This window comes from Pseudochaenichthys georgianus, chromosome 18 (genome assembly GCF_902827115.2).
Source record: "Pseudochaenichthys georgianus chromosome 18, fPseGeo1.2, whole genome shotgun sequence".
Lineage (NCBI taxonomy): Eukaryota > Metazoa > Chordata > Actinopteri > Perciformes > Channichthyidae > Pseudochaenichthys > Pseudochaenichthys georgianus.
In genome coordinates this window covers 15,875,552-15,899,875 of record NC_047520.1, presented here as the reverse complement: position 1 = coordinate 15,899,875, position 24,324 = coordinate 15,875,552, and the positions used below count along the sequence as shown (strand labels likewise).

General features: G+C 42.6%; 1 protein-coding gene across 3 annotated transcripts in view; it reads right to left on the bottom strand.

Annotated features, from left to right (window-relative positions):
* pcxb (pyruvate carboxylase b) overlaps positions 1–24,324 on the bottom strand; it is a 331,727-nt gene that overhangs the window by 29,912 nt on the left and 277,491 nt on the right. For all 3 annotated transcript variants that reach the window (XM_071206476.1, XM_071206477.1, XM_071206478.1), the window contains exons 17-21: positions 23,545–23,785; positions 17,498–17,665; positions 16,763–16,844; positions 5,990–6,147; positions 5,147–5,233 (exon numbers count right to left, since the gene is read on the bottom strand). In XM_071206476.1, coding sequence (XP_071062577.1) covers positions 5,147–5,233; positions 5,990–6,147; positions 16,763–16,844; positions 17,498–17,665; positions 23,545–23,785 — 736 coding nt within the window. The remainder of the gene's footprint in view (positions 1–5,146; positions 5,234–5,989; positions 6,148–16,762; positions 16,845–17,497; positions 17,666–23,544; positions 23,786–24,324) is intronic.

Here is a 24,324-nt window from a genome sequence, read left to right as displayed (position 1 = left end):
AGTAATACGTTTAAAACAGTAGTTGGATCAGATTTCGAGAAATAATATATAATATGTATATAAAGCAGAACGATATCTCGATTTGTGATTTTAATTCAAATACACCGGCAATCTTAAGTGGTGTCAATCTTACTCTTAGAACAATGTCTAGAAAGTATTCCTTTAGAGCAGGGGTAGCTAACACGGTGCCCGCGGGCACTCAGTCGCCCGCAGGGGCAACGTGAGGCGCCCACGGGGCATGTTCTAAAAATAGCTCGCCAAGAAAATCCAAAATGTATAGAATACACCAAACAAAAAAGGAAATGTAATTAAAAGAATCTAGCACATGCATAAACGAAACCTAAATCATAGCAAACTCTATCTACTTACTACAACTCTATATCTAACACCCTTCCTCCCCCACCCCCACAATGAATATCGACCAATCACGTTCTTGCTTGATTTGCGGAACCAGCGTTGCAGTCGGGAAGAAAAGCAATGTGGCACCTCCCCGCTGGTTTTCCTTCTGGCAGAATCTACACAACACATCAGCCCCATTGAACAGCCCATCATGCCAGCCTATACAGCACATGAGGGGCAGAGTTTTACTGTGTGTGTTGCAACTTGCATATTTATTTATTGCACTTGACGCACACACACGCATGGCGTAATCTCCAGGGGGGACATATCCCCAGCACTTTTCGAAATCCCGTTTGTGTCCCCCCACTTTACAAATATGTTTATTATTATTTTTTAACGCAAGCCGTCATCGCCACGGAGGAGCACACAGCCTGCCTGTGTGTGTGTGTGCGTGTGTGTGTGTGTGTGTGTGTGTGTGAGTGCACCCCTTTATCTATTTAATATAGATAAAGTAAGAAATCATTCCAATGTGTACAATAGGACAGTACAAAAACAGTTTCAAAGGGGAGTGATTAGTAAAATATGCATAAATAAAAAGAAAAAATGCAAACTAGGTAACACAAGATAAGAATAAACAAGTTTAAATGATTTATTATTGGTTGTGATCATATTCTAAATATGTTTGGATTCTTGAAAAGTATACAGCTCCCTTTCATCTGAGTGTTGAGAGCTGTATCCATACATTCATGTTGTGCTCAAAGTGCACCAGATTGATGCATTTCACTTCAACATTTAAAAAAAAAAAATCTTCTCGGGGGAGCATGCTCCCAGACCCCTTAGAGGAGGTGAGGTCCCCCCTAGAGGAGGTTAGGTCCCCCCTGGAGGATGTGAGGCCCCCCTAGAGGAGGTGAGGTTCACCCCCAAATAAAGCAGGTTAAAATAATTAAATGGCATACACCTTCTTTTCTTAAACACTGAAAATGGGTCCCACAGACCCAAACAGCACACAAAGGTTAAAGGTAGGGATCGACCGATATGGCTTTTTCAAGGCCGATACCGATTATTAGTAATCAAGGAGACCGATAACCGATATTTGGAACCGATATACATTTGCAGTAAAATCAGAAAATCTATAGTGTCAAAATGTAGAATAACACAAACTCCAACACAACTTCTTTGAAATGAATTTAAGCATAGCCTATATTATGTTTAATGAACTTTTAAACATCTTACAACTGGTTTCCTCTCTGAGCCCTTTTCTTTAGTGCAGCCATCTGCTATGAGTTAGAGAGAGAGACAAGAAGTGGGGCTGCAGGCTGACATGCTTAACTAACAATAATGCTTAATTTATTATATCAAACCAATGCCTGTCTATCTAGCATGACATCCCAATAAGCTGCTAGCAACTGCAAAACACTAGTGCCAAACCACTCCGCTGCACGCTGACTGACTTCCCGCGTCCCTGTGTAACTGGGAAGCTGATAGAATTGGATCAATAGATCGTGCTGTTTTTGCAACTTTGGCATAGGGGATGGGGATGTTTATTGAACTTCGGCTTTCAACTGATTTACCTTCGAAACACATGTATGGCTCTGCCGCTCAGCGCTGCTGCTTGCCTCTGTCTGTGTCTGCGTTCTTCGCACCTGCCTGTAATCTGAGAAGGTCCCGCCTCTCTGGCTGGCTCCCGCCCGGAAAATCTTCAGTGTTGATTGACACTTCAGTAATAGCCTATCAGATAGCGCTGTGGGCGGGACATTGCTCGTGTACAGAGAGTGGTGACTGCAGACAGAGAAACGGCCGCATCAGAGCCAAAGTGTTATCGGCAATTTTATAAAAAAAAAAGGCCGATACCGATAATCGGTCAAATGAGGAATATCGGCCCCGATAATCGGCCTGGCCGATAATCGGTCGACCCCTAGTTAAAGGTAAGCATATCATAATGTTAAAATGTGCTAAATATATACACTGCAAAAAACAAAAAAAGAGGAATAAAAGTAGCCCCGACTTGTTTTATTTTTTGAAAGTAGCCCTCATCCTAAAAAAGGTTGGTGACCCCTGCTTTAGAGAGATCATTGGCTTTAGGTCATTGTGATGGACATTTGATAGAGCTAGCGATTCATTGGAAAACATCTGTTGTATATATTATTATTTATATATATCTTTGGAGAAACCTGAACAGTCTTGTTTTTCTCCTGCTTTGCTGATACTTTTAGAAAAGGCTCATGCTGTCTATTTGCAACCTGGTGCGAAGGTGCAATCAGATATCATTAACTGTAATTTACTGGACATGTTGCGTAACGCCTCGCATAAGATAAAAAAAACATACAGATTAATGGAGCCTGTAGTCATGAGTTTTATCTATTGTTTAGTTAAATTGTTCCTTGCTTAAGCAACATTCATAATAATACGCTTCAGAACAAGAGGAGAGGACTTCTCCCTGTTATTATCTGGCAGAAAACACAACTAGAGGACGTGAGCAGGAGGACGATGAGGGGACGAGGACCTGCAGGTGTGCGTCGGCAGAGAGGAGCAGGATAAATGATGCCATGCGGCACAACGTTTGTATGAAGAACACATAAATCCCTGTCTGCTGTCACCACTCAGCTGCATCAGCTGCTCCGCCTTCAAGGTTCCTCCACCTGACAGATTGTTCAATGGCTTCCTGTTCAAATTGAGCACTGCTCTCTTCTGGAAAACAGCACTGCATATCATCCATTTGAAACCAATCGATTGACTGTTGGGATGAATACAGCATAAACTAAGAATCCATTGAATTATTAAGGATGGAAAAAAGGGCCAGACGGCATTATAATAGTTTTATACTATACTAATACCAGCAGCTCTTAAATACATGCCATTTACTTTCTTATCCCATTTCATGCTAGCTACACACACTCTGTCTCAAGTTGACTTTTTAGAAGCACTGTGCAAACATACACTGGCACTCATCACGTCGTTGTACATGCAAACGTCATGGCTGCATGGTTTTAAAACGTTTTCAACGGACTAATGAAATCAGCATTAATGCGAAGGAAGACTATGGGTGATTTTATATCCTCAACAAAGTCCTTTATAATTGTGACTCATGCCCATGGATTCTGGCAGTGTGGGCACATTTGCACTGGATGCTCAGCAACGTTATGATTATATTGGAATTCGTTTTGACATATCAAACAGTTATGAGCATTTAAGGAAACACATTTCTGACTAGTCGCAGCTTTCTCATTTGGAATTAAGCGGGAGCCAATGAGCCTATAAATCTGTTTATTCCCATAATAAATAATAATTCAGGAAACAGCAATAATAAGCTAAGAAAATAAGGAATCAAGTTAAGGCTAATTACTTTGATTGAAATGGTGATGAGGATTAAACATTTAAACTTCTGACATAATAACAGTTTAGTCATGGTAGGGTGGGGCAGTGATTGATAAAAACTGATATTTTCTAAATCCAAAATGACCAGTGAAAATATATAAGGGTCCTTCATTAAACTTGGTGGAAGGATGTAGCACTGGCCAAGGAAGAGCCCTTTTGGACCTGATCCTAATCATACATTACATTTCACTTCTATAAACGGCCCTAGAGGAGCGCCTTGCTATTTTTTTATACTTTGGGGCTAAAGTGGTTTATAAATTAAGTCCTAAAACAAGCACAATCCTTCACTAAAGCTCTGAGCTGCAGAGATATGGCGGTGGGTGCATGTGTGTGTGAGAGCATGGTCAGTGTATATCCCTCGGCTGATCAGTGCCGGCACAGTGTGTGGTGTGTGTTCTTTATATCTTTATCTGACAAGCACACACTCCCTCATCGACGAGTGTGTGTGAGAGACGCAGCCGTCATCGGGCTAACAGGACACAGCAGAGAGCAGAGCAGCAGGGAAATCAAGACAACATTGGCTTGTGCAGTGAAGCCCGCCGAGTCTTAATTGAATTGATAGAGTATGGGAAGAGGAATTGATGAGGAAAACTTTGGAGTGGGAAAGGAAATCAGATATGGGGGGAATATAGAGGGAACAGTGTGGAAGAAACACAAAAATAATAAACAGATTCAAAGTAGAGAGAGAAGAATCTCAATCCAGAGTGAGACAATTAAAACGAGATGGCTGGGGAACAAATATGTTTGCGAAGGAAAGGTGGAAAAGACGTGATAAAGAAAGACAATGCAAAGTAGGAAACTCAATAATTACAGAGCGAGTGTTACCACGGTGAAAGAGGGATGCATCTATTACTAAGCAGTGATAGTAAATAATGAAGGGAGAGAAAACAAAGGAATTAATGAAAGATAGTGAAAAACAAAAAAAGGGGATGAGGGTGAATTTAGGATGAAATTGTTGACAGCTGAATTAGCAATGGAGCTCCCTCTCCACGACTATGATTAATGTGCCCTTCAGGAAATCAAGCCAAAACGGGAGCTGCTATGCTAATTTAAACAGAGAAAGGAAATACAAAGAACCACACTCAGTATCAGTGCTGAATACAAATACCCTGCACAGGTAAATGAAGAAGAAATCCAGCACTAAATAGGTGCCAGCTTAGAGTGAACATGTGTGAGGAGAGGGCAACACTATAAAAAGGTGTGTAGAGTGAGAGAGAAAAGACGGCAGACTCAGAGGAAGGTCAAACAGACTGTCAGGCTGCACAGAAAATAAACCTTAATCTGGGATTGAGTGAGTGAAGAAATGCTAATGACGAAACATAAAACACATGCAGAAACATCTCGGTGCTGCAGTGTGTGTGCAGCACCGATTGGTAAAGCGCACCAGTGTGATCTCATGCTGTAAGACATGGATACACTCTTCATGTCTCACCTTAATGAGGTCTCCCAGGAGTTTGTTGGCTTCGGTGTAGGCCTTCTTCACCTCCTTGAACTTATTTCCCAGTCCCATGCTGTGAGCCTGCAAAGAGCCACAGTGAATAACAGAAGGAATGAGTGGAGGAAAGATATCAAGAATCATTCAGTCACCGATTCAAAGCTGTAATTTGTGAAGTGACACCTACAGCTTTTAAATGGATGGAGAGGGCGCTCGTGTAGCAAAGGCCAGATGGGTCGGTGCGGTAAGCCCCTGTAAACTGTAATTTGGTACATGGTGTATTTGTTCAATACTATTGATATCAATGAGTCACACTAGTGTACAGGATGAGCACACCGCAGAGCTGTGGATTCAGTCACTGAGACATCTCAGACTGTGAGTGAGCACAGAGGAGACAGCCTGTTTGTACTTCATGTACCTTAAACTAAATTAGTTGTTCGAGCAACATTTGTAGGAGTTTCTAAAAACAGTGCCACTGATGAATGCACCTCCTTGCTTTCAGTTATTGCATCTAGAGTACCTTTGAATCAAACAAAACAATGCATATTTGTATCGAATGTAGGAGAAAACACGTTTATTTTTCTCTTTAATATTGTTTTAAGACCGCTTTCTGAAATAAGCATTAAGGGGAAGTTGTACCGGACAACAACGAACCAAAATGTAATGTCATACTGCACTAATCCGTGTTAACATCCATCCATCCATCCATCCATCCATCCATCCATCCATCCATGAAAGTGCTAACATGTGGCTTTGTGGAATCCAGCTTGGAGATTGTTTAGCTTCAAAATCAATCACTTACACAAACAGAATAAAAAGGACCAGAATAGCTGTGTGTACCTGGAAGTGCAGGTTGGTGTACTGTCCTCCGGGGATCTCGTTCTCGTACACGTCAGCGTTTCCAGACTTCATGGTGGCCGTGCAGTCGAATGGAGCATACAGGCCTCTCGCTACTTCCCAATACTCGCTGTAGTCGAACACCTTCTCCAGAGCGATGCCTGCAGCACAGAATGACATCAAATCAATGGCCGCCATGTTCATTTTCTGAACTACTGTCCTTTTAAACTGAGATGCAATTTGTCCAAAGACTACAAGAAAGCAAGGGGCAACTACATGCAAACTACAAATGCATTGTGATAATGTTTTTGTGCTTACCGAATAAAAATCAAAACCTTGGAATATAGTGATATATTTATGGGGATAATACTCATATGCTGTATTTCTTATTTTGCCAAAGTACAATTGTCTTGGGTTTATGCTGTTGGTTTTGATAAAGATATAAACATGATGTGAAACGTGTCACAGTTTTGACAGTGTGTCAAGTTTCAAAAAGGTGAAACCAAAATGGCAGCAGAGACAATCTTCAATCTTCCAAACAATCACTTTTTTTGACAACTCTTCAAAATTGTGTTATGCCAGTGGGACTTACACAAAGGTTACAGGCCAGAAAATGTTGACAAAATATCCTTAGCTGCAGTGTTGGTTTAGCAAAACTATTAATCCATTAGTGCTCGTTTACATCCTGCCTTTGCTGCTCATTAAATCCCAGTGATATTTTGTCATCCATAAAAGAACCATCTGTTGCGAGTATTCATGACATTCTGCTGCAGCCAGGTAAGGTGTTGTCTCTAAAGCTGATTACCTTAAATGGGAAAATCTGCCATGACAGAAATGTCTTTGCAGTGAGCGTCCTCCATGCTAAAGAGACAAACTAAGCTTGCTTACAACAGAGTGACAAGCTTGAATTGTCATGATTCAAAGTGAGCACTTATTCCAGAAAGTGTTCGTGTGATTCCACTGTGATCTTTGTGCCACTGAGGAATTAATGTGAGGCTAATGTGCATGTTGGCTAATCCGCTGCCTGCCAAGCCGCTCAGTAATAGCTCCATTTCCTTCTCTGTTTGAGAATACTTTGGAGCGTTCATTTACGCTTCCATTTGAAATTACAGCCTTGATTACAAGTGGAAGTGACAGCATGTTAAAAGGTCAGGTCAGTCCGCCTCTCTACGATACAGCACCTTGTTCTCCACCTTAAAATACTTAAAAATAGCAACTTAAACTATTAAATACAGCTCCCCTTACCACACAATCTTTGAGTGTGATAGTCACAATGGGCATTATTCTTTTAATACATTAAGGGAATTTGGCTGTTTGCTTGTACCTAAAGAGGAAATATTATGTACATTTTCAAGCTCATAATAGTATTGTGTACCTCTACTGTGACATGTTCTCATGCTTTAATGTTCAAAAGGGTCCTTCATTTTCTCATACTGCCTGTGCTGCAAAACCTCTTTTCAGAAGGTCCAGTTGTGATAGACAAGGTTCACCACTGCTGTTGAGATAGGTCAATCGCTTATAGCTGTCCCACTCGTTAGCCTAGATTGTTCTATTTATCAGAAATTAAAAGTGTCTAAGTAATTATTTTCACAAGTCTTCAGTTCCTGAGTAAAAGTCTAAGCAGTAAAACACCACACCTGCATGAGCTGGAAAGTTATATCAAAGCATATTAAGTTAAGCTGAATTGACCCACTTTGTTGTGGAGGAGCATTATTCAGGAAAGTTGGCCGTGATGAAGCGAGAATAACAATAATGTCTTTTATCTAGCTGATTTTTGCGCCGACCTATCTTGCCTCCGCCCAGGTATATTAACGGCCGCCCAAGTATATTTCGCGACCCATTTAGGTTTTTTTTAATTTATAATTTTTTAATAATTTCTTTTTTTATTCGTCCGTGACCACGACGCCATCTGCGATTGATTAACTTGTGGACAATGATCCCTCGCTCCCTTGCACTGATCTCGCCTCCTTCTGGCCTGTGGCCTGCCTCACACAGGGTGACTGGCTGTCCACATGATGTGGCCTGCCGACATGGCCACTGTCATACAGATCATAAATCAAAGCCCTTGATTGGTCTCTGTGTGTCATTCAAGCTCGGGATAAGCTCAGCTCAGGTGAGGTAAAGGACTCTTTGAGTGTTTAGATGGTTAACTTAGTCCAAGTTCTCAGTGGGTCTCAAACGGTGTGGTCACCAGTTATGTAAACACATATTAAGGTGAAAAAAGGTAAGATACACTTTTAAAACTTGTTGAGAGAAAACTAGTCTTTGCTGCTGCCTCAAAGAGGAGCAGGGGGGAGAGGAGGGAGACAGGAGAGGCTGATTCAGGAGCACATACACACTCACAACTATAAATGAACCAAAAATAAATTAATAAACAAGTTTCAGTGTTTTTTTCATATTGGAAATGGCATGTTATTGGTTATGGCCATGATTTTATGATTATTGAAATGTATACAGTTCTGTTTAATATAGGTGTTTCCATAGATCTAGTCTCTATATTTTCCCCTCAAAATGCACCAGATTGATGCATTGAACTCCAAAATAAAAAATTAAATCTTACCGGGGGGGGGGGCATGCCCCTGGTCCCCCATAGAGGATTTGAGGTCGACCCCCACTAAAAATCACATGGATAGGTTCCTAAATACATTTATTTTTTTAAATAGTAACCCATTTCCATATGTTCATGTGTGGGTAGTAGATTTAAACTATAGGGCTATCATTATGGGCCCTGCCTGTACCTGTTCGCTCTGCCATCGCGTGAAGGGTCTGCTAACAAGCGACCAACAGAAAGGTTAATGTTGTTGCACGTCACCTCACACACCCCCCCCCCCCCCCCCCCTACCACCACTATTTCAGATCTGGAAACACTGGCAGTTAATGGACCAGCACCAGAGGTGTTCCCATACACACAGGCGTTGGAGCTGTTCTTCATGAAATCCCAGAAGGATGAAGTGCTCTGACAAACAGTGCCGTCTTTGCGCAAAATGATTATACAGGAATGAAAAGTCAATAAATAAACATGTTGTTAAAACTTTTTTTTTCTTCGGGCACCTGTGTAATAAGAACAACACCCAAGTACTCTGTTTTCCCAAGGATATGGTCTCTGACTTGGCTGAGAAGATCCTGCATATTGGGGCTGAACATCCGACTGTGAAGAATGTGGTACTGCACATTGGAAAAAATGATGTTGTGAAACAACAGTCAGAAGTGCTGAAAAAAGACTTTAAATGTTTGTTGGAAACTGCCAGCTCTCTAAATGCAGAGGTGTTCATCAGTGGCCCTCTACCGCCAGTCAGAAAAGGAGTGGAGAGATTCAGCAGATTGTTTGCACTGAACACCTGGCTTTCAATTGTATGTACTGACCATTCTGTCCATTTTATTGACAATTTTAACTTTTTATGGGATCGCAGACATCTTTTCAAGGCAAATGGAGTTTGCCTGAACAAGTCAGGAGTGAAATTGTTTATCTCGAACATATTCAACTGCCTGCGTCATCAATCTGTTCCCTCTGCCAAGTACAAGCGGCAAGAGGAATCAAAACAGGAGAAAGACACAACACATCGCGCAGAAAACCAGGAAGAATTATCACTGCACCCGCCTGAGGAATGTCTTGATTATGGGAGACCTATGAGATACATGGAGCAGTCTCCACTGCCCGTCACCCCACCTGTCAACGCCTGGAGATCGTTGAACACATAAAGGAGATACAGAGGGTTGGCACCGATTCCTTCCTGGATTTCAAAGACCAAACTAAGGCGATACGCAGGGCTGGCAGCATGTCCTTTACCCCCGCTCCTCAACGACGCCCACCAAAATCACCGCAGAGACGCGCACCATCTCCCCCGTCTTCATCACCACGCCTACGTCAACCACCTCCCCCCCCTGGCAGCATGTCCTTTACCCCCGCACCATCTCCCCCGTCTCCTGATAATGATGTGTGTGCAAAAGGCAACAAACTCTTACTGATATGTGCTGGGTCCAGGCTCAAGGGCGTATGGCACTCTCAACTCTTTCCAGGACATGCCGGAGCCCTGCCTGCCTATAGCTTTGCCGATATCTGTGTTGATAGGTAATAGATTAAGAGCGGTGAATCATTTTAGAAACAGGAAGCGCTCAAACGTTTGTGTGAGTTTATCTAATTTAGCAGTGATTCCATGTCAGCCACAGCTTGTTACAAAAAACATGACTGATAGTGTGTTTAACAAACTTAAACTAGCTTTATTAAATGTCAGGTCTTTGGCAGGAAAAACATTTTTAATCAATGATTTTATCACTGAGCACAATCTCGATTTTATGTTTTTAACAGAAACTTGGATTGAACAAAATAACAGTGCAGCTGTTCTTATCGAATCAACCCCTCCCAACTTTAGTTTTATGAGTCAGGAAAGAATGCATAAGAAAGGGGATGGAGTTGCTATTCTGTTCAATGATTCCCTTCAATACAGGAAGACATCGTATGGAAACTTTGATTATTTTGAATATGTGGACCTTCAGCTGAAATGCTCCTCTTGAGCTCTGTTCCTAAATATCTATAGACCACCCAAATACTGTGCAAGCTTTTTTGATGACTTTAATGAACTGCTGTCTATAGTGTGTATTGACTTTGACCGTCTAGTCATTGTTGGTGATTTTAACATCCATGTTGACAACCCCCAGGACAGAGGGGCAAAATAACTGTTTTGTGTTCTTGATAGCTATGGACTGACTCAGCATGTGACGGAGCCCACGCACAATATGGGGCACACTCTGGACTTAATTATCTCAAAGGGTCTGTATATCTCTAAGGTTGTGGTGACTGATGTTGCACTCTCTGACTATTCCTGTGTATTCTTTGAGAGCTCTATTTCTGTTCACAAAAATGTTCAAAAAGAGGTAACCACAAAGCGATATTTAACTGAAAATACTAGGGAAATGTTTACTCAGAATTTTTCTTCCACACTTGCCCCTGCTAACATCTCAGTAAATGAGCTAGTAGATCATTTTAATTAAACAATTAAAAATGTTATAGATGTCATTGCTCCAACTAAGGTAAAGGAAGTGTCTGGCAAGAAAATATCTCCATGGAGAAAGACCATGACCGTGAAAACAGAAAAAAGAGAATGTCGAAAAGCTGAACGCAGGTGGCACAAAACAAATCTCCAGGTTCACTTTGAAATCTATAAAGAGAGACTTGGCCTTTATAATTTGTAATTGAAAAACGCACGACAATCGTTCTTCTCTGACATCATTACCAACAACAAAAACAACGCCCGTGCCCTGTTTGCTACCGTCGACAGACTAACTAACCCCCCAGTGTCAGTAGCCTCTGAATTTCTATCCACCAGGGCGTGCAATGATTTTGCCTCCTTTTTCACTGACAAAATTCAGAAAATCAGACAAGCAGTCAGTGCCTCTGCATCAGGAACAGCAACTGTGTTGTCTCTGTGTCCACTTAACATCAATTCAGACATCATGACACAATTCCATCCGATTAGAAAAAAGAGAATGTCGAAAAGCTGAACGCAGGTGGCGAAAAACAAATCTCCAGGTTCACTTTGAAATTTATAAAGAGAGACTTGGCCTTTATAATTTGGAATTGAAAAACGCACGACAATCATTCTTCTCTGACATCATTACCAAAAACAAAAACAACGCACGTGCCTTGTTTGCTACCGTCGACAGACTAACTAACCCCCCAGTGTCAGTAGCCTCTGAATTTCTATCCACCAGGGCGTGCAATGATTTTGCCTCCTTTTTCACTGACAAAATTCAGAAAATCAGACAAGCAGTCAGTGCCTCTGCATCAGGAACAGCTAATGTGTTGTCTCTGTGTCCACTTAACATCAATTCAGACATCATGACACAATTCCATCAGATTAATGATAAAAACCTGGAGGACATTATACAACTTCTGAAATCCTCCTCCTGCTGCCTTGATATTATTCCAACAGGATTTTTCAAAGATGTTTTGCCTTGCATGGCCTCAGAACTACTTCATATAGTAAACAAATCTCTTCACTCAGGTATTTTTCCACAGGCCCTGAAAACTGCAGTCATTAAACCGCTCTTAAAAAAGAATAATCTAGATGCTTCAGTAATGAACAATTACAGGCCCATATCAAACCTGCCATTTCTAGGTAAGATCATTGAAAAAGTTGTTTTTCAACAGTTGAGTAATTTCTTGCATTTAAATGGTTGTTTCGATGTGTTCCAGTCAGGCTTTCGTCCAAACCACAGCACTGAGACTGCTCTTGTAAAGGTCTTTAACGACATCCACTTAAACACAGACAGTGGCAGAACTTCAGTGTTAGTATTATTAGATCTCAGTGCTGCGTTTGACACTGTTGACCACAGCATATTACTGGACCGACTGGAAAACTGGGTGGGACTTTCGGAAACAGTTCTAAATTGGTTTAAATCCTACTTAAAGGACAGAAACAACTTTGTTTCTATCGGTAAATACACATCTGAGTTGACAAATATGACATGTGGGGTTCCTCAAGGCTCCATCTTGGGGCCTCTTCTCTTTAACATCTACATGCTACCACTGGCTCAGATAATGAAGAACAACAAAATAAGTTACCATAGCTATGCAGATGACACACAAATTTACGTAACAATTTCACCAGGAGACTATGCTCCAATTCAAACACTGAGTAAGTGCATTGAACAAATCAATGACTGGATGTGTCAGAACTTTCTCCAATTAAACAAAGATAAAACTGAGGTAATGGTTTTTGGAGCCAAGGCAGAACGTTTAAAAGTTAGCGCTGAGCTTCAGTGTGCAATGTTCAAACCAACAGATAAAGCCAGAAATCTAGGTGTAGTCATGGACTCTGACCTGAGTTTCAACAGTCACATTAAAACAGTTACTAAATCAGCCTACTATCACCTAAAGAACATATCTAGGATTAAAAGACTAATGTCACAGCAGGATTTGGAAAAACTTGTCCATGCCTTTATCTTCAGTAGACTGGACTACTGTAATGGTGTCTTTGCAGGTCTCACTAAAAAATCTATTAGAAAGCTGCAGCTGATTCAGAACGCCGCTGCTCGAGTCCTCACTAACACTAAGAAAGTGGATCACATCACTCCTGTTCTGAAGTCTTTACACTGGCTTCCTGTGTGTCAAAGAATAGATTTCAAAATACTACTGCTGGTTTATAAAGCACTGAATGGTTTAGGCCCAAAATACATTACTGACCTCCTGCTAAACTATGAACCATCCAGATCTCTCAGGTCTTCAGGGACTGGTCAGCTTTCTGTCCCCAGAGTCAGAACTAAACATGGTAAAGCAGCGTTCAGTTATTATGCTCCAAATATCTGGAACAAACTCCCAGTAACCTGCAGGTCCGCTGCAACTCTGACTACTTTTAAATCCAGGCTGAAGACTTTTCTTTTTGTCGCTGCTTTTATTTGAACTATTCATATCTTAAACTGCACTGTAACTTTTATCCATGTATTTTTTTTTTCCTTTTAATGTTTTAAATTTAAATGTAATTAATTTCTCCATGACATTTATGAGAGGGACTGCTCGAAAGTATGATATTTGGAATATCCATCGTAGCCAGGGTTTACGATCAGTTTTTAGGTGAGTTGTACTGAGGAACAAGTATCACAGCACCGACCGGTGAAAAATAGTGTTTTGGTAACACGGGGCGTTCAGGTAACACTTAAAGACTTTGTTATGGAACGCAAAGCAGAGTAGGGGGCTAGTACACCCTCCTGAGGGTCCGATTGTGGATGTCATGTGAGCAAAACATGGTGAAAACAATCAGTCTAAATGAACAATCGGGATGGAAATGTTCGGATTTCCAAAGGGAGGTTCTGTGAATAAATTAAAAATCAAGAACCGAAATTATTGAACTATTCATATCTTAGACTGCACTGTAACTTTTATCTTTTAATGTTTATTTTATTAGCTTTTCTTTTTAATGAGTGATTTTAAATGCCATTTTCTTAATGTCTTTCATTTTTTGTTTTTGTTTTAATGTTTATTTTATTATCTTTTACTGTTTTTAAATGCCTTTGTCTGAATGTCTTTCATTTTTGTAAAGCACCTTGAATTGCCTGGTGCTGAAAGGTGCTATATAAATAAACTTGCCTTGCCTTACATTCTTCTTTGTGTTTGATGACCGCTACATCTTCGACGGCTGCATTGTTGTGGCAGCTAAGAATTCTTCATCAATTAAAGCCATGCATGATTCATAAGGAGAGGCAGTAAACGCTGTGTCAAGCAAACACAAGGGCCACTTTAATGTGTGTCATCATTCAACAGCGTGAGTGTTTGTGAATATGCATGGCTTCTAAATCCGCACACACAAACACTGTGGCTGAATGAATAAATAAAGTGACAGCTGAGAGACAAATGAATTAACCAGAGAAGCGCTGCTCGTGCTTTGACGAAGAGACACTGTGTGAGACAGTGAGGGGGAGAGCAAATTGTGACGGAGTGAAATATGGATGTAAAATGCTCTTAATTACTTTGTCTCTGAGTGAGAGGGCGGGAAGAGGAGGAGGATGAAGAGACAATGTGGAAGAATGGAGGGTGGTGAGAAAAGACATGAGAGACTGCTTTGTAACAGAGATGGGAGAAAGAGAGGGAAAGCAGTAAACATTGAGGGGTCAGCGAGGTTTGGAAGTATTCAAGAAAGTACTGTGTCTGATTATAAAAGGAGAGAGATAGTCAAAAGGAGATGTGGCGCATAAAGAGAGGCAGAGATGAATAGAAGGTGACAGGTAGAAAAGTATTTGGAAGTTTCTCCGCCTGTGTATGCATAATGCAGGGCCCCATCAGAATGCACTATAAGTATGCACACGTGTGAGAGTGAGTTTGTGGGAGACATCCTGCATCCCAGTCTCGGTCTCAAGTGAGGCAAATTAAAATGCCTGGAATAAACTGACACTTGAAATCCTCTCTACACTGCCCTGAACAATATGCGAGCGGACGTGGACCTGTTGCAGCCTCAAATATGTCCACAGAGAGAGTTCACTTTCAGTCACACATCGCACTCTCAACACAGCATGCCGTAATGGCTCTGTCGCTGTGCTGCTTCATAGACTATTACAGAATTAGCCTCATCTTCTACGACAGTTTCCTCCCTGTGTGCTTGTTTCTACAGTTATATTAAACAATGAGCCTAGAAAAGAAAGCCATTCTCTTGAAATGTGCCCTGAGAGACTAACAACAGCAGGATGTGTGCTGCTGCTATACACCTACTGTGGCTGCATCACACACATTAAGTTAAGATCATGTTTGGAAATTAGGTGCTCACAACTTGCAGGTAATGACAGGAAGAAGTACAAAGAGCATTGCCTTAATATATACAATCCTGTTTTCCATTGTATAATCCTTTTAACATATAATCATTGGCTTTCAGATGGAATTATCTTAAAGATACTCAAATCATTTTCAAGGTGAAAGCTTGCTAACACAGAACAAAAAGATAATGCTCTATTCTACCACAGTGGTACATCTATTTTTAAATGTTTTACATAAACCATTGAAGACTCTGTAACATGGCTTCTATGGGAATGCCTCAATAAACATGTACAAGGCGAGAAATAGGATAAAAAGCATTAGCATCATGGCTAATCCTGTACCATGGGACACAAGCAGTCATTGATAGGTATTAGTGAGGTTGTTCTCTTGGTAATCAAAAATGGCGCTGATGGAAGTAAACATCTGCCTGATGCCCAGAGGCAGGAGACTGTGTGCACCTACGTCCTCACAGCAGAACACATGAAGGAGAAGGCAAACAGGCAAACAGCAGTGGAGCGTACAGTCCATTAGCTGTGTCCTGTGAATGTAGTGTAAACAGAATTAGCTATTTCTGAGAAATGGAAATGAGCTATCACATCTAGTTAGGAGAGCTGAGTCCGTTTTCCCAGTAGCATTCCTTTACATAACTAAGCAGCAAGCCTCACATCAGTTTTAATTCCTTTAGCCTTATTCCATGTTCCTTTAATTCTCTTTTTTTCTATCTGGCTGGGTAGATTTGAATTCACTGAGCCCGGGCAGCTCTCAGAGGTGGGAGAGACTCCAGATGTGTCAAAGCCCATGAAAATTACATTGAGCAGAACACACTGGACAACAGCACACCCAAAGGGGAATGAACACATTAGAAAGCCAACCCTCCACTTATCTGTTGACCTCCTGAGAAGATAGAGTAAACCAGAGTGTGACTGAAAGATCTGATCCAACAGCCATTTAAAGGACGCCTTGGGAAAACCTTTAACCTCTAAATGCTCCAGAGAGAGAGGGGAACTGTGGCTGTGTTGGGTCGCGGGATTCAGATTTTAGCACGCTTTGATGATTATAATGCTGCATAATTCATGGCTGCAACCAACATTTTAAAAGCAGCCAATAGATGTGCTGATAATTCGGTAGATTTTATTGGCATATTTTCTTTGGTCCGTTTCCATCTCCCTCTCATAATTGGCTGTTTACTTCATCACTGAGCAGAACACATCAGTTTTTCTGGCCATAATCAGTGATGCGGTCTGTCATTTATTGATTTGTTGACTGATGTCTTCTCCCTTGTGTAAAGCAGGAACGCCTCAGAGAGACACTAAGGAATCTTTTCTGAGCAGGACCTAAGAGTTGTCTCATCAACGACTAGATACTGCTATAAAAAGCACCATATCGGTATTTGAAGGTGTTTATTTCAACAAATTCCAATTTGATGACAATAATAGATACATTGAGTGGTGTTCCATTGCCCAAGATCTTGATATATGTTTAATACAACAACAGTCTATGGTCATTGCCGACAGGATGGTGAGCATTTCTCTTACCGGTGTCTAGCTTGGTCCCCTTGGCACAGGCCACCATAGCCCCCATGCTGGGCTGAGAGGTCATCCCGGCCATAGAGTCCACCTACAGAGGGACATTCAATATGAAATCTGTTGGACATCTAGTTCCTTCGTCTGGATTTCAACAGGTTCAAGGTAAGATGTCTAAAATAAAGTCTAAAATGTGGAGTGCAAGCTTGAGAGATTTTCATGTTTTGTTATATAAATAAAATATCATTAAATACCCCAGTCATGAATTTTTAAACGTTTTAAAAGGTGGTTGCTAACAAGTAGCCAAATAATAATAGGACTTTAGATGTCAAAACTAAATGCTCCCTTATCGAGCCAGAGGTGGTAAAGTCAAGCAGCGGTGGTGTAAGACTTGTTGTGTGGCAAAATACAAGAAACTAAATTAACCAAGTAAAGCAATGGGATCAATACAAACACATGTTTTTTAGTGTTTGCTCCAAAGTGGACTGTCGGTTTCTTTTATAAAGAGTAAATAGGAACTAAACAGTAGAATGGCCCAGAAGTGCAAATAGCAGCCAATTGTTTTAATGAAACTCCCAAAGCTGGCTGCATGCGTCAGTGAACACAGTAAGAGAAATGTTCCTTGTTTCAATAATATTTCCCTCTTTGTTTTAGTGACAATTCATATTTGAAAACTGCATTGACTATTCTGAATAATTAGAGGCTAGCATATATTAGAGTATTTGAACAGACACGATGACTACTCACAGCTACGTCCACTACGTCAGCTCCAGCCTCGGCACAGGCCAGCATGGCGGCTACTCCGGCCCCCGCGGTGTCGTGAGTGTGCACGTGGATGGGCAGGTCGGGGAAGCGGTCTCTCAGAGAGCCAATCAGAAGCTTGCTGGACTGCGGCTTCAGGAGGCCGGCCATATCCTGGAAACAAAAAGAGAAAAGCAGGGGAAAGGAACATTAAGTAAGGAGGAAAATGGAAACAATTCCTATAAAACATATTTGATTGCAATAAGTTCACACAATATTAAACACCATTTTTTATTTCAGATTTGTCCTGGAATCCTGAGCAGTAAAATTAACACAGGTGCAGAGTTTTATACAGATGCCTTAATACTGTTTTAAGATGCTTTCTGCAACAAATCTAAATTTTGGATATGCAGTGGCGTTTTTATGTACAAAAGTGGTGGGGCAATGTTACGTGCCGCAGTTGGTGCTTGTGTGTGTGTGCTTTTGTGTGGGTGTCTCTCTCTCTCTCGCTCCGTTTGTCTCCAGGTGCAGCCTCTCCCCAGGTGCTCCCAATCCCCAATCAGCACCTCCATAAAGGACCTGAGGAAGGCTGCAGTCGTGGTCTCCTTCTCCTGTGTGCAGCATGTGTAGTGTCTGTCTCTGTGTGAGACCTGCTAGTAACCTGTGTTTTGCTAATAATTTAGGAGATGTGCTCCAGTGTATTGTTTTGCTTTAGTCGCTTTCTTTTATAAGAAAGTTGTTCTCAGTTTTGATTTACAATTTGGCTGGTGAGCCTGTACTTTTTTTATTAATTAAAACGTCACTTTGTGGCTTCAGTATTCAGTTTCCTCTCCTTTTTCTCTCGGCCAGTTATTTTGTGTGTTTTTACTTCCCTTTGTACCCCTAGATTTAGAAGGGAACGTAACATGGGGGCTCGTCCAATCTTTCAGAAAAAGAGTGAGTATTTGTTTGTGGTTTAGTGTTATTGTGTTTGGTAGCATTGACTTCCTCAGTTTAGATAGGGGAGTGTCTAGCTGGGCTGAATCAGTCCTTCCTTCAGGCACTCGTTTTTTATTTTGCCTTTTTTATTTTCGGGGTAATCCTGGGTGGGTATTTATTCCCTGTTGGGGGCAGGCGTTTCGGCCGCTGATGTTTGCCTTTAAAGTCGCCTCGAGCCCGGCACGCTCCAGAAGATAGGTAGGTAAGTTGTGGTAGGCAGGATCTGGGGAAGCTTATTATTTGAAAGAGTCAATGTTTGTGGAGCCTCAGATATTTTGCCTGTTGTTGAGTGAGGTGATTTAAGTGAGTGTTGAAAATTAGTTTGTGTTTAGCATGGCCTCCCTTGTGTTGAGGGATTCCTCTCATACTGGTTCTAAATTAGATGCCAGGTAGAAAGTGAGGTTGGCTCGTCTACTGTGGGAGAAGGAGGAGCGTGAGCGAGAGTTTCAGTTCAGGAGGGAGCTGGAGATCAGGAAGTTGGATGCAGACACAGCTTTCAGGATGCGTCAGCTAGAGCTGCAGACAGGTTCAGTTGGTACCTCTTCAGGTACACAACCATTGTCAGGTTCTGCTGCTGCTTTTGATGTTGGTAGCAACATTCAGCTGGTCCCTGTCTTTCGTGAGTCGGAAGTGGAGATTTTCTTTGGTGCATTTGAGCGCATTGCTGCTGCTCTGCGCTGGCCAGAAGACGTGTGGGCCATACTTGTACAGTGCAAGCTAGTCGGCAAGGCTCAGGAGGCTTGCTCTTCTCTTTCTGTCGAGGATTGTATGGTGTATGACAAAGTGAAGGGTGCTGTTCTCAGGGCATATGAGCTGGTGCCTGAGGCCGACAGGCAGCGTTTCCGCGGCCTGAAGAAACGTCTGGCCAGACTTATGTGGACTTCGCGGGGGAGAAGAAAATCCTCTTTGACAGGTGGTGTAGAGCTTGTAAAGCTGATGACATTACCTCAATGTGTGAACTAATGATGCTGGAGGAATTTAAAAACTGTGTACCAGAGCGTACTGTAGTTCATTTAAATGTGCAAAAAGTATATACCCTCAGCAGGCTGCCACTCTAGCAGATGAGTTTGCACTTACACATAAGTGTTTTTTCCCAGCGTGATCTCCCTCATCAAGAGCATGATTCACCTCAGCGAGACTTTTACCATAGAGCTCGTGACACATACGTTCCCCGTGCCAGTTTTCCAGTTTCAGGTCCCAAGCCAGAAAAGCCTTTTTTGTCATAACCCTGGTCATTTGATAGCAGACTGTGCAGCTTGGAAGCGAAAGCAGGCCACCACTATGGCGGATGAGGAAGGGCTTGAGCTATCACACAGTGGTGTTTTGGCTCAGAGCGATTCTCCTCATCGTGTTGGTTTCCGGAAAGCTCGTAACAGGCGTGCCACACATGCTCATTCTGCTTCTCTTCCAGGACCCAAGAAAAAGAGATTGTGCTTCTTTTGTCTTGATCTTGGTCATCTAGTGGCAGAGTGTGTAGCTAGGAAGAAGCAGGTGGCAGCTGCTCTGAAAAAGCCAAAAGGCCGGCACCCGGTTGCGATGCGACAGAGTGGTGAGTTGCAGTATGCGTCCGTCTGTGACAGTGCTGTGGGTGTGGGTGTTTCCGTCTCTGAAGTGGTGGGTGTGGACCTGGCTCAGAGCGATGTGGATCTGTGTTCAGTGAGTGGTGTGTGTGTTCCATGTGGTTTGTGTGTTCCATGTGTTGCACCGGTGTTGGCTGCTGGTGAGCAGTATAAGGTGTGTTTTATGGGGGGGGTGTTACGTGCCGCAGTTGGTGCTTGTGTGTGTGTGCGTTTTTGTGTGGGTGTATCTCTCTCTCCCTCTGTTTGTCTCCAGGTGCAGCCTCTCCCCAGATGCTCCCAATCCCCAATCAGCACCTCGAGCTTCTGGTGCTTTTTTAAACACGTAAACAAATAGCTGTAGGCCATCCATGGTTCCGATGGAGAGGGGGGAGGGGCTATAAGGAAAACACAGACACTCATCACGAGGTCACAATATCTATCGATCCAGCAGAGCAATAGCCTATAGGCGCAACACAGAAGATCAACAAAATATATGACATCAAATGAAGATACCAAAGCTGAAGTAAATGGTCAACTTCATTCATTTTCTTTCAGTTTTACGGATTTTAATCGCTATATACTCCTCTCTCTCGTCTCCTCTTCACTACAGGGTGAAAACTACACTTTTCGCGGAACATGTACTTACAGCCAATCAGCTCTCTGAATTATGAGATGACGTTTGGTAGGTATGCCAGCACTATGCATGCCCCACTGGTGATACTTGTTTTGCCGAACACAATAGAAAAATACTCTGAGCATGCGCAGCATAGTTTTTACAGCACCCATTCATTTAGACAGCAGAGAGAGGGGCTTGCCCCACATCACTCAACACGGCTCAATAGGCACACTGTGGACACTAATTGGAAGAACGCAGACTAAAACAGCAATGTACAGACGAATCGGATAACTAAACATGATCTTAAAAATATATTATTAACATATATTTTCTTTGCATTTTTTTGAATTATTATTTGTATCACTTTCTGCTGACACAGGTGGGGCTGTGCCCCACAGAGCGCTGATTGATTGATTGATTGATTGATTGAAGCAGAAAGAATGTTCACAAACACCGACATCCTTTTAGTGATTAGGACTTGGAAAAGACTACCACATAGTGAAACTCTCCAAATAGGTATTGTGTCTTCGGATACAAATCTGAATTAAATCAGCCACCATGAGGTTTAATTGAAGCCATTTAGACCTTGAGAAATTCCAATACTCTATTTGAAAATATATTCAATGCCTTCAAAAAACAACTACTCAATATATTCTGGAAAAGGATCATTTAGAACAAAATAATGACAAAAGTATTATTTTTTTAACAAACACCACGTTGATGATGATTGAATATTTAAATCTAAATTGATACAAACAGAATTCCACACAGAGCTTAGATGATGCTCCATTTGGTGATCATTGCACTCCATGAAGTTTTATTTCATGCTCATTTCCCCTTTTAAAAGTTAACCTCATTAGCCGTGCAATGCTTTTATGAGACTGCCGCCGCTGCGTGAGATTGATCGCACCATAGGGACGGGGGTTTATCATATTAACGTTTGAAAATATTCTGTCATGCTTCAACAAAGTAATTAATTCAATGCGAGTATTATCAGTATATTAATTATATAGAGAGGATCACATTTACAAGTCATTTCAATTGGAACAAGAGAAACAAATCTGCTGTGTTCGACATATGAGGTTGTAATGCTAATTAAAAAGCATGTATGAGTTTTGGTGAAACTGGTTATTAGAAAACCAAGATTGTATTCCATACATTTTGTATTTTGCTGAAGATCTGTTATAATGTTGGTGTTACAGTAGATGTACTGTAGCACCAACAATGTAACATAAATAAAAATGATAATTGCAGCATCCATCCATCCATCCATCTTCTCCCGCTTATCCGTGGTCGGGTCGCGGGGGTAGCAGTTCCAGCAGAGAGCCCCAAACTTTCTTTTCCCTGGCGACATCAACCAGCTCTGACTGGGGGGTCCCAAGGCGCTCCCAGGCCAGCGAAGAGATATAGTCCCTCCACCTGGTCCTAGGTCTACCCCTTGGTCTCTTCCCAGCTGGACGTGCCTGGAACACCTCCCTAGGGAGGCGCCCAGGTGGCATCCTAACTAGGTGCCCGAACCACCTCAACTGGCTCCTTTCGACGCGAAGGAGGAGCGGCTCAACTCCGAGTCCCTCCCTGATGACCGAACTTCTCACCTTATCCCTAAGGGAGACGCCAGCCACCCGGCGGAGGAAACCCATCTCGGCCGCTTGTATCCGCGATCTCGTTCTTTCGGTCATGACCCATCCTTCATGACCATAGGTGAGGGTAGGAACGAAAATGGCCCGGTAGACAGAGAGCTTTGCCTTCTGGCTCAGCTCTCTTTTCGTCACAACGGTGCGGTAAAGCGACTGCAGTACCGCTCCCGCTGCTCCGATTCTCCGGCCCATCTCACGCTCCATTGTTCCCTCACTCGAGAACAAGACCCCGAGATACTTGAACTCCTTCACTTGGGGTAAGGACTCATTCCCTACTTGGAGTGGACAGTCCATCGGTTTCCTGCTGAGAACCATGGCCTCAGATTTGGAGGTGCTGATCCTCATCCCAGCCGCTTCACACTCGGTTGCGAACCGATCCAGTGAGTGCTGAAGGTCGCAGACCGATGAAGCCATCAGAACCACATCATCTGCAAAAAGCAGTGGTGCAATCCTTAGTCCACCGAACTGCAGACCCCCCCCCCCACGACTACGCCTCGAAATCAGATCCATGTATATTACAAACAGGATTGGTGACAAAGCGCAGCCCTGGCGGAGGCCAACCCTCACCGGAAATGGGTCCGACTTACTGCCGAGGACCCGGACACAGCTCTCGCTTTGGGAGTACAGAGATTGGATGGCCCTGAGTAGAGACCCCCATACTCCCGCAGCACCTCCCACAGTAACTCCCTGGGAACCCAGTCATACGCCTTCTCCAAGTCTACAAAACACATGTAGACCGGATAAGCGTACTCCCAGGCCCCCTCCAGGATCCTTGCGAGAGTAAAAAGCTGATCCGTCGTTCCACGACCAGGACGGAATCCGCATTGTTCCTCCTCAATCTGAGGTTCGACAATCGGCCTGACCCTCCTTTCGAGTACCTTGGAGTAAACTTTCCCGGGGAGGCTGAGTAGTGTGATGCCTCTGTAATTGCAGCAGTCACACCTAAAGCTTACCAACATCATTAAAATAAGAATTTTTCAATGATGCCTTACCTAAAGCATGACCAGGCCAAAAAACACTGCAGGTCAGTCGCTGATTATAATGACCTTCATACATGAGTAAAAGACTGCGTATATATGCCTTTGTAAAAAAGTACTTATAGTAAGATCCTTCCAGCTGGTTCTATGTTATTCTGGTGGCAGATGGGAAGGGATTCATACAGAAGCAAAGAATAAGTGCCAGTTTTCCTTATCACAGGGGAAAACAATGTTGGCTTATTATAGCCAGACACTTAAAACACTGCGTCTAGTGCTATTTCCTCACCTTGATGCAGAGGATGTGAGTTCCTGCTTTCACCAGCTCATCGGCCAGCTGCATGTAGTAGTCCAGAGAGTACTTCTGCCTCATGGGGTCCGAGACGTCGCCCGTGTAGGAGATGGCGGCCTCCACCACCCCCCCCGCCGCTCCAGCAGCCTCCATGCCCAGCAGCATGTTGGGCAGGTAGTTCAGGGAATCGAACACGCGGAAAATGTCCATGCCGTTCTCTTTCGCCACCTCGCAGAACCTGAAGGAGGGGGTTGAAGTAATTTAATCTACAATCAAATAAGAACTAAATAATCTTACTGAACGCTGCACATGAGTTTGTCTTTATATCCCAGATGATAGCACACATCCGGGTTGGAAATAAGCCGTTTATATCAATCTCCATATCTGTACCTGCGTTAATACAATATTCACACTATTTCCATGCTCATACAGCCTGCAGGAGCCCACAAAGTCTGCAGAGAAATGTATACCGCCTCATTATCCAAGCAGCGAGAGCTAAATCTCTCCTATTACTGCTTCGGCCTCCGTGTGCTAATCAGGTCTCACAACTGGGATGTGCGCCTAGCTGTGTTAGTGTGAATACAACATTTACACACGCTGAGAGCTTTTGTTTTGGCAAATAAACAGACACTTAATTACGGTGGCCCTAAAGTGCAAGACACCACAGCATTTCAGAAAACACCACAGCATTTCACAAAACACCACAGCATTTCAGAAAACACCACAGCATTTCAGAAAACACCACAGCATTTCACATTCGACGGAAAGGGTATTCCT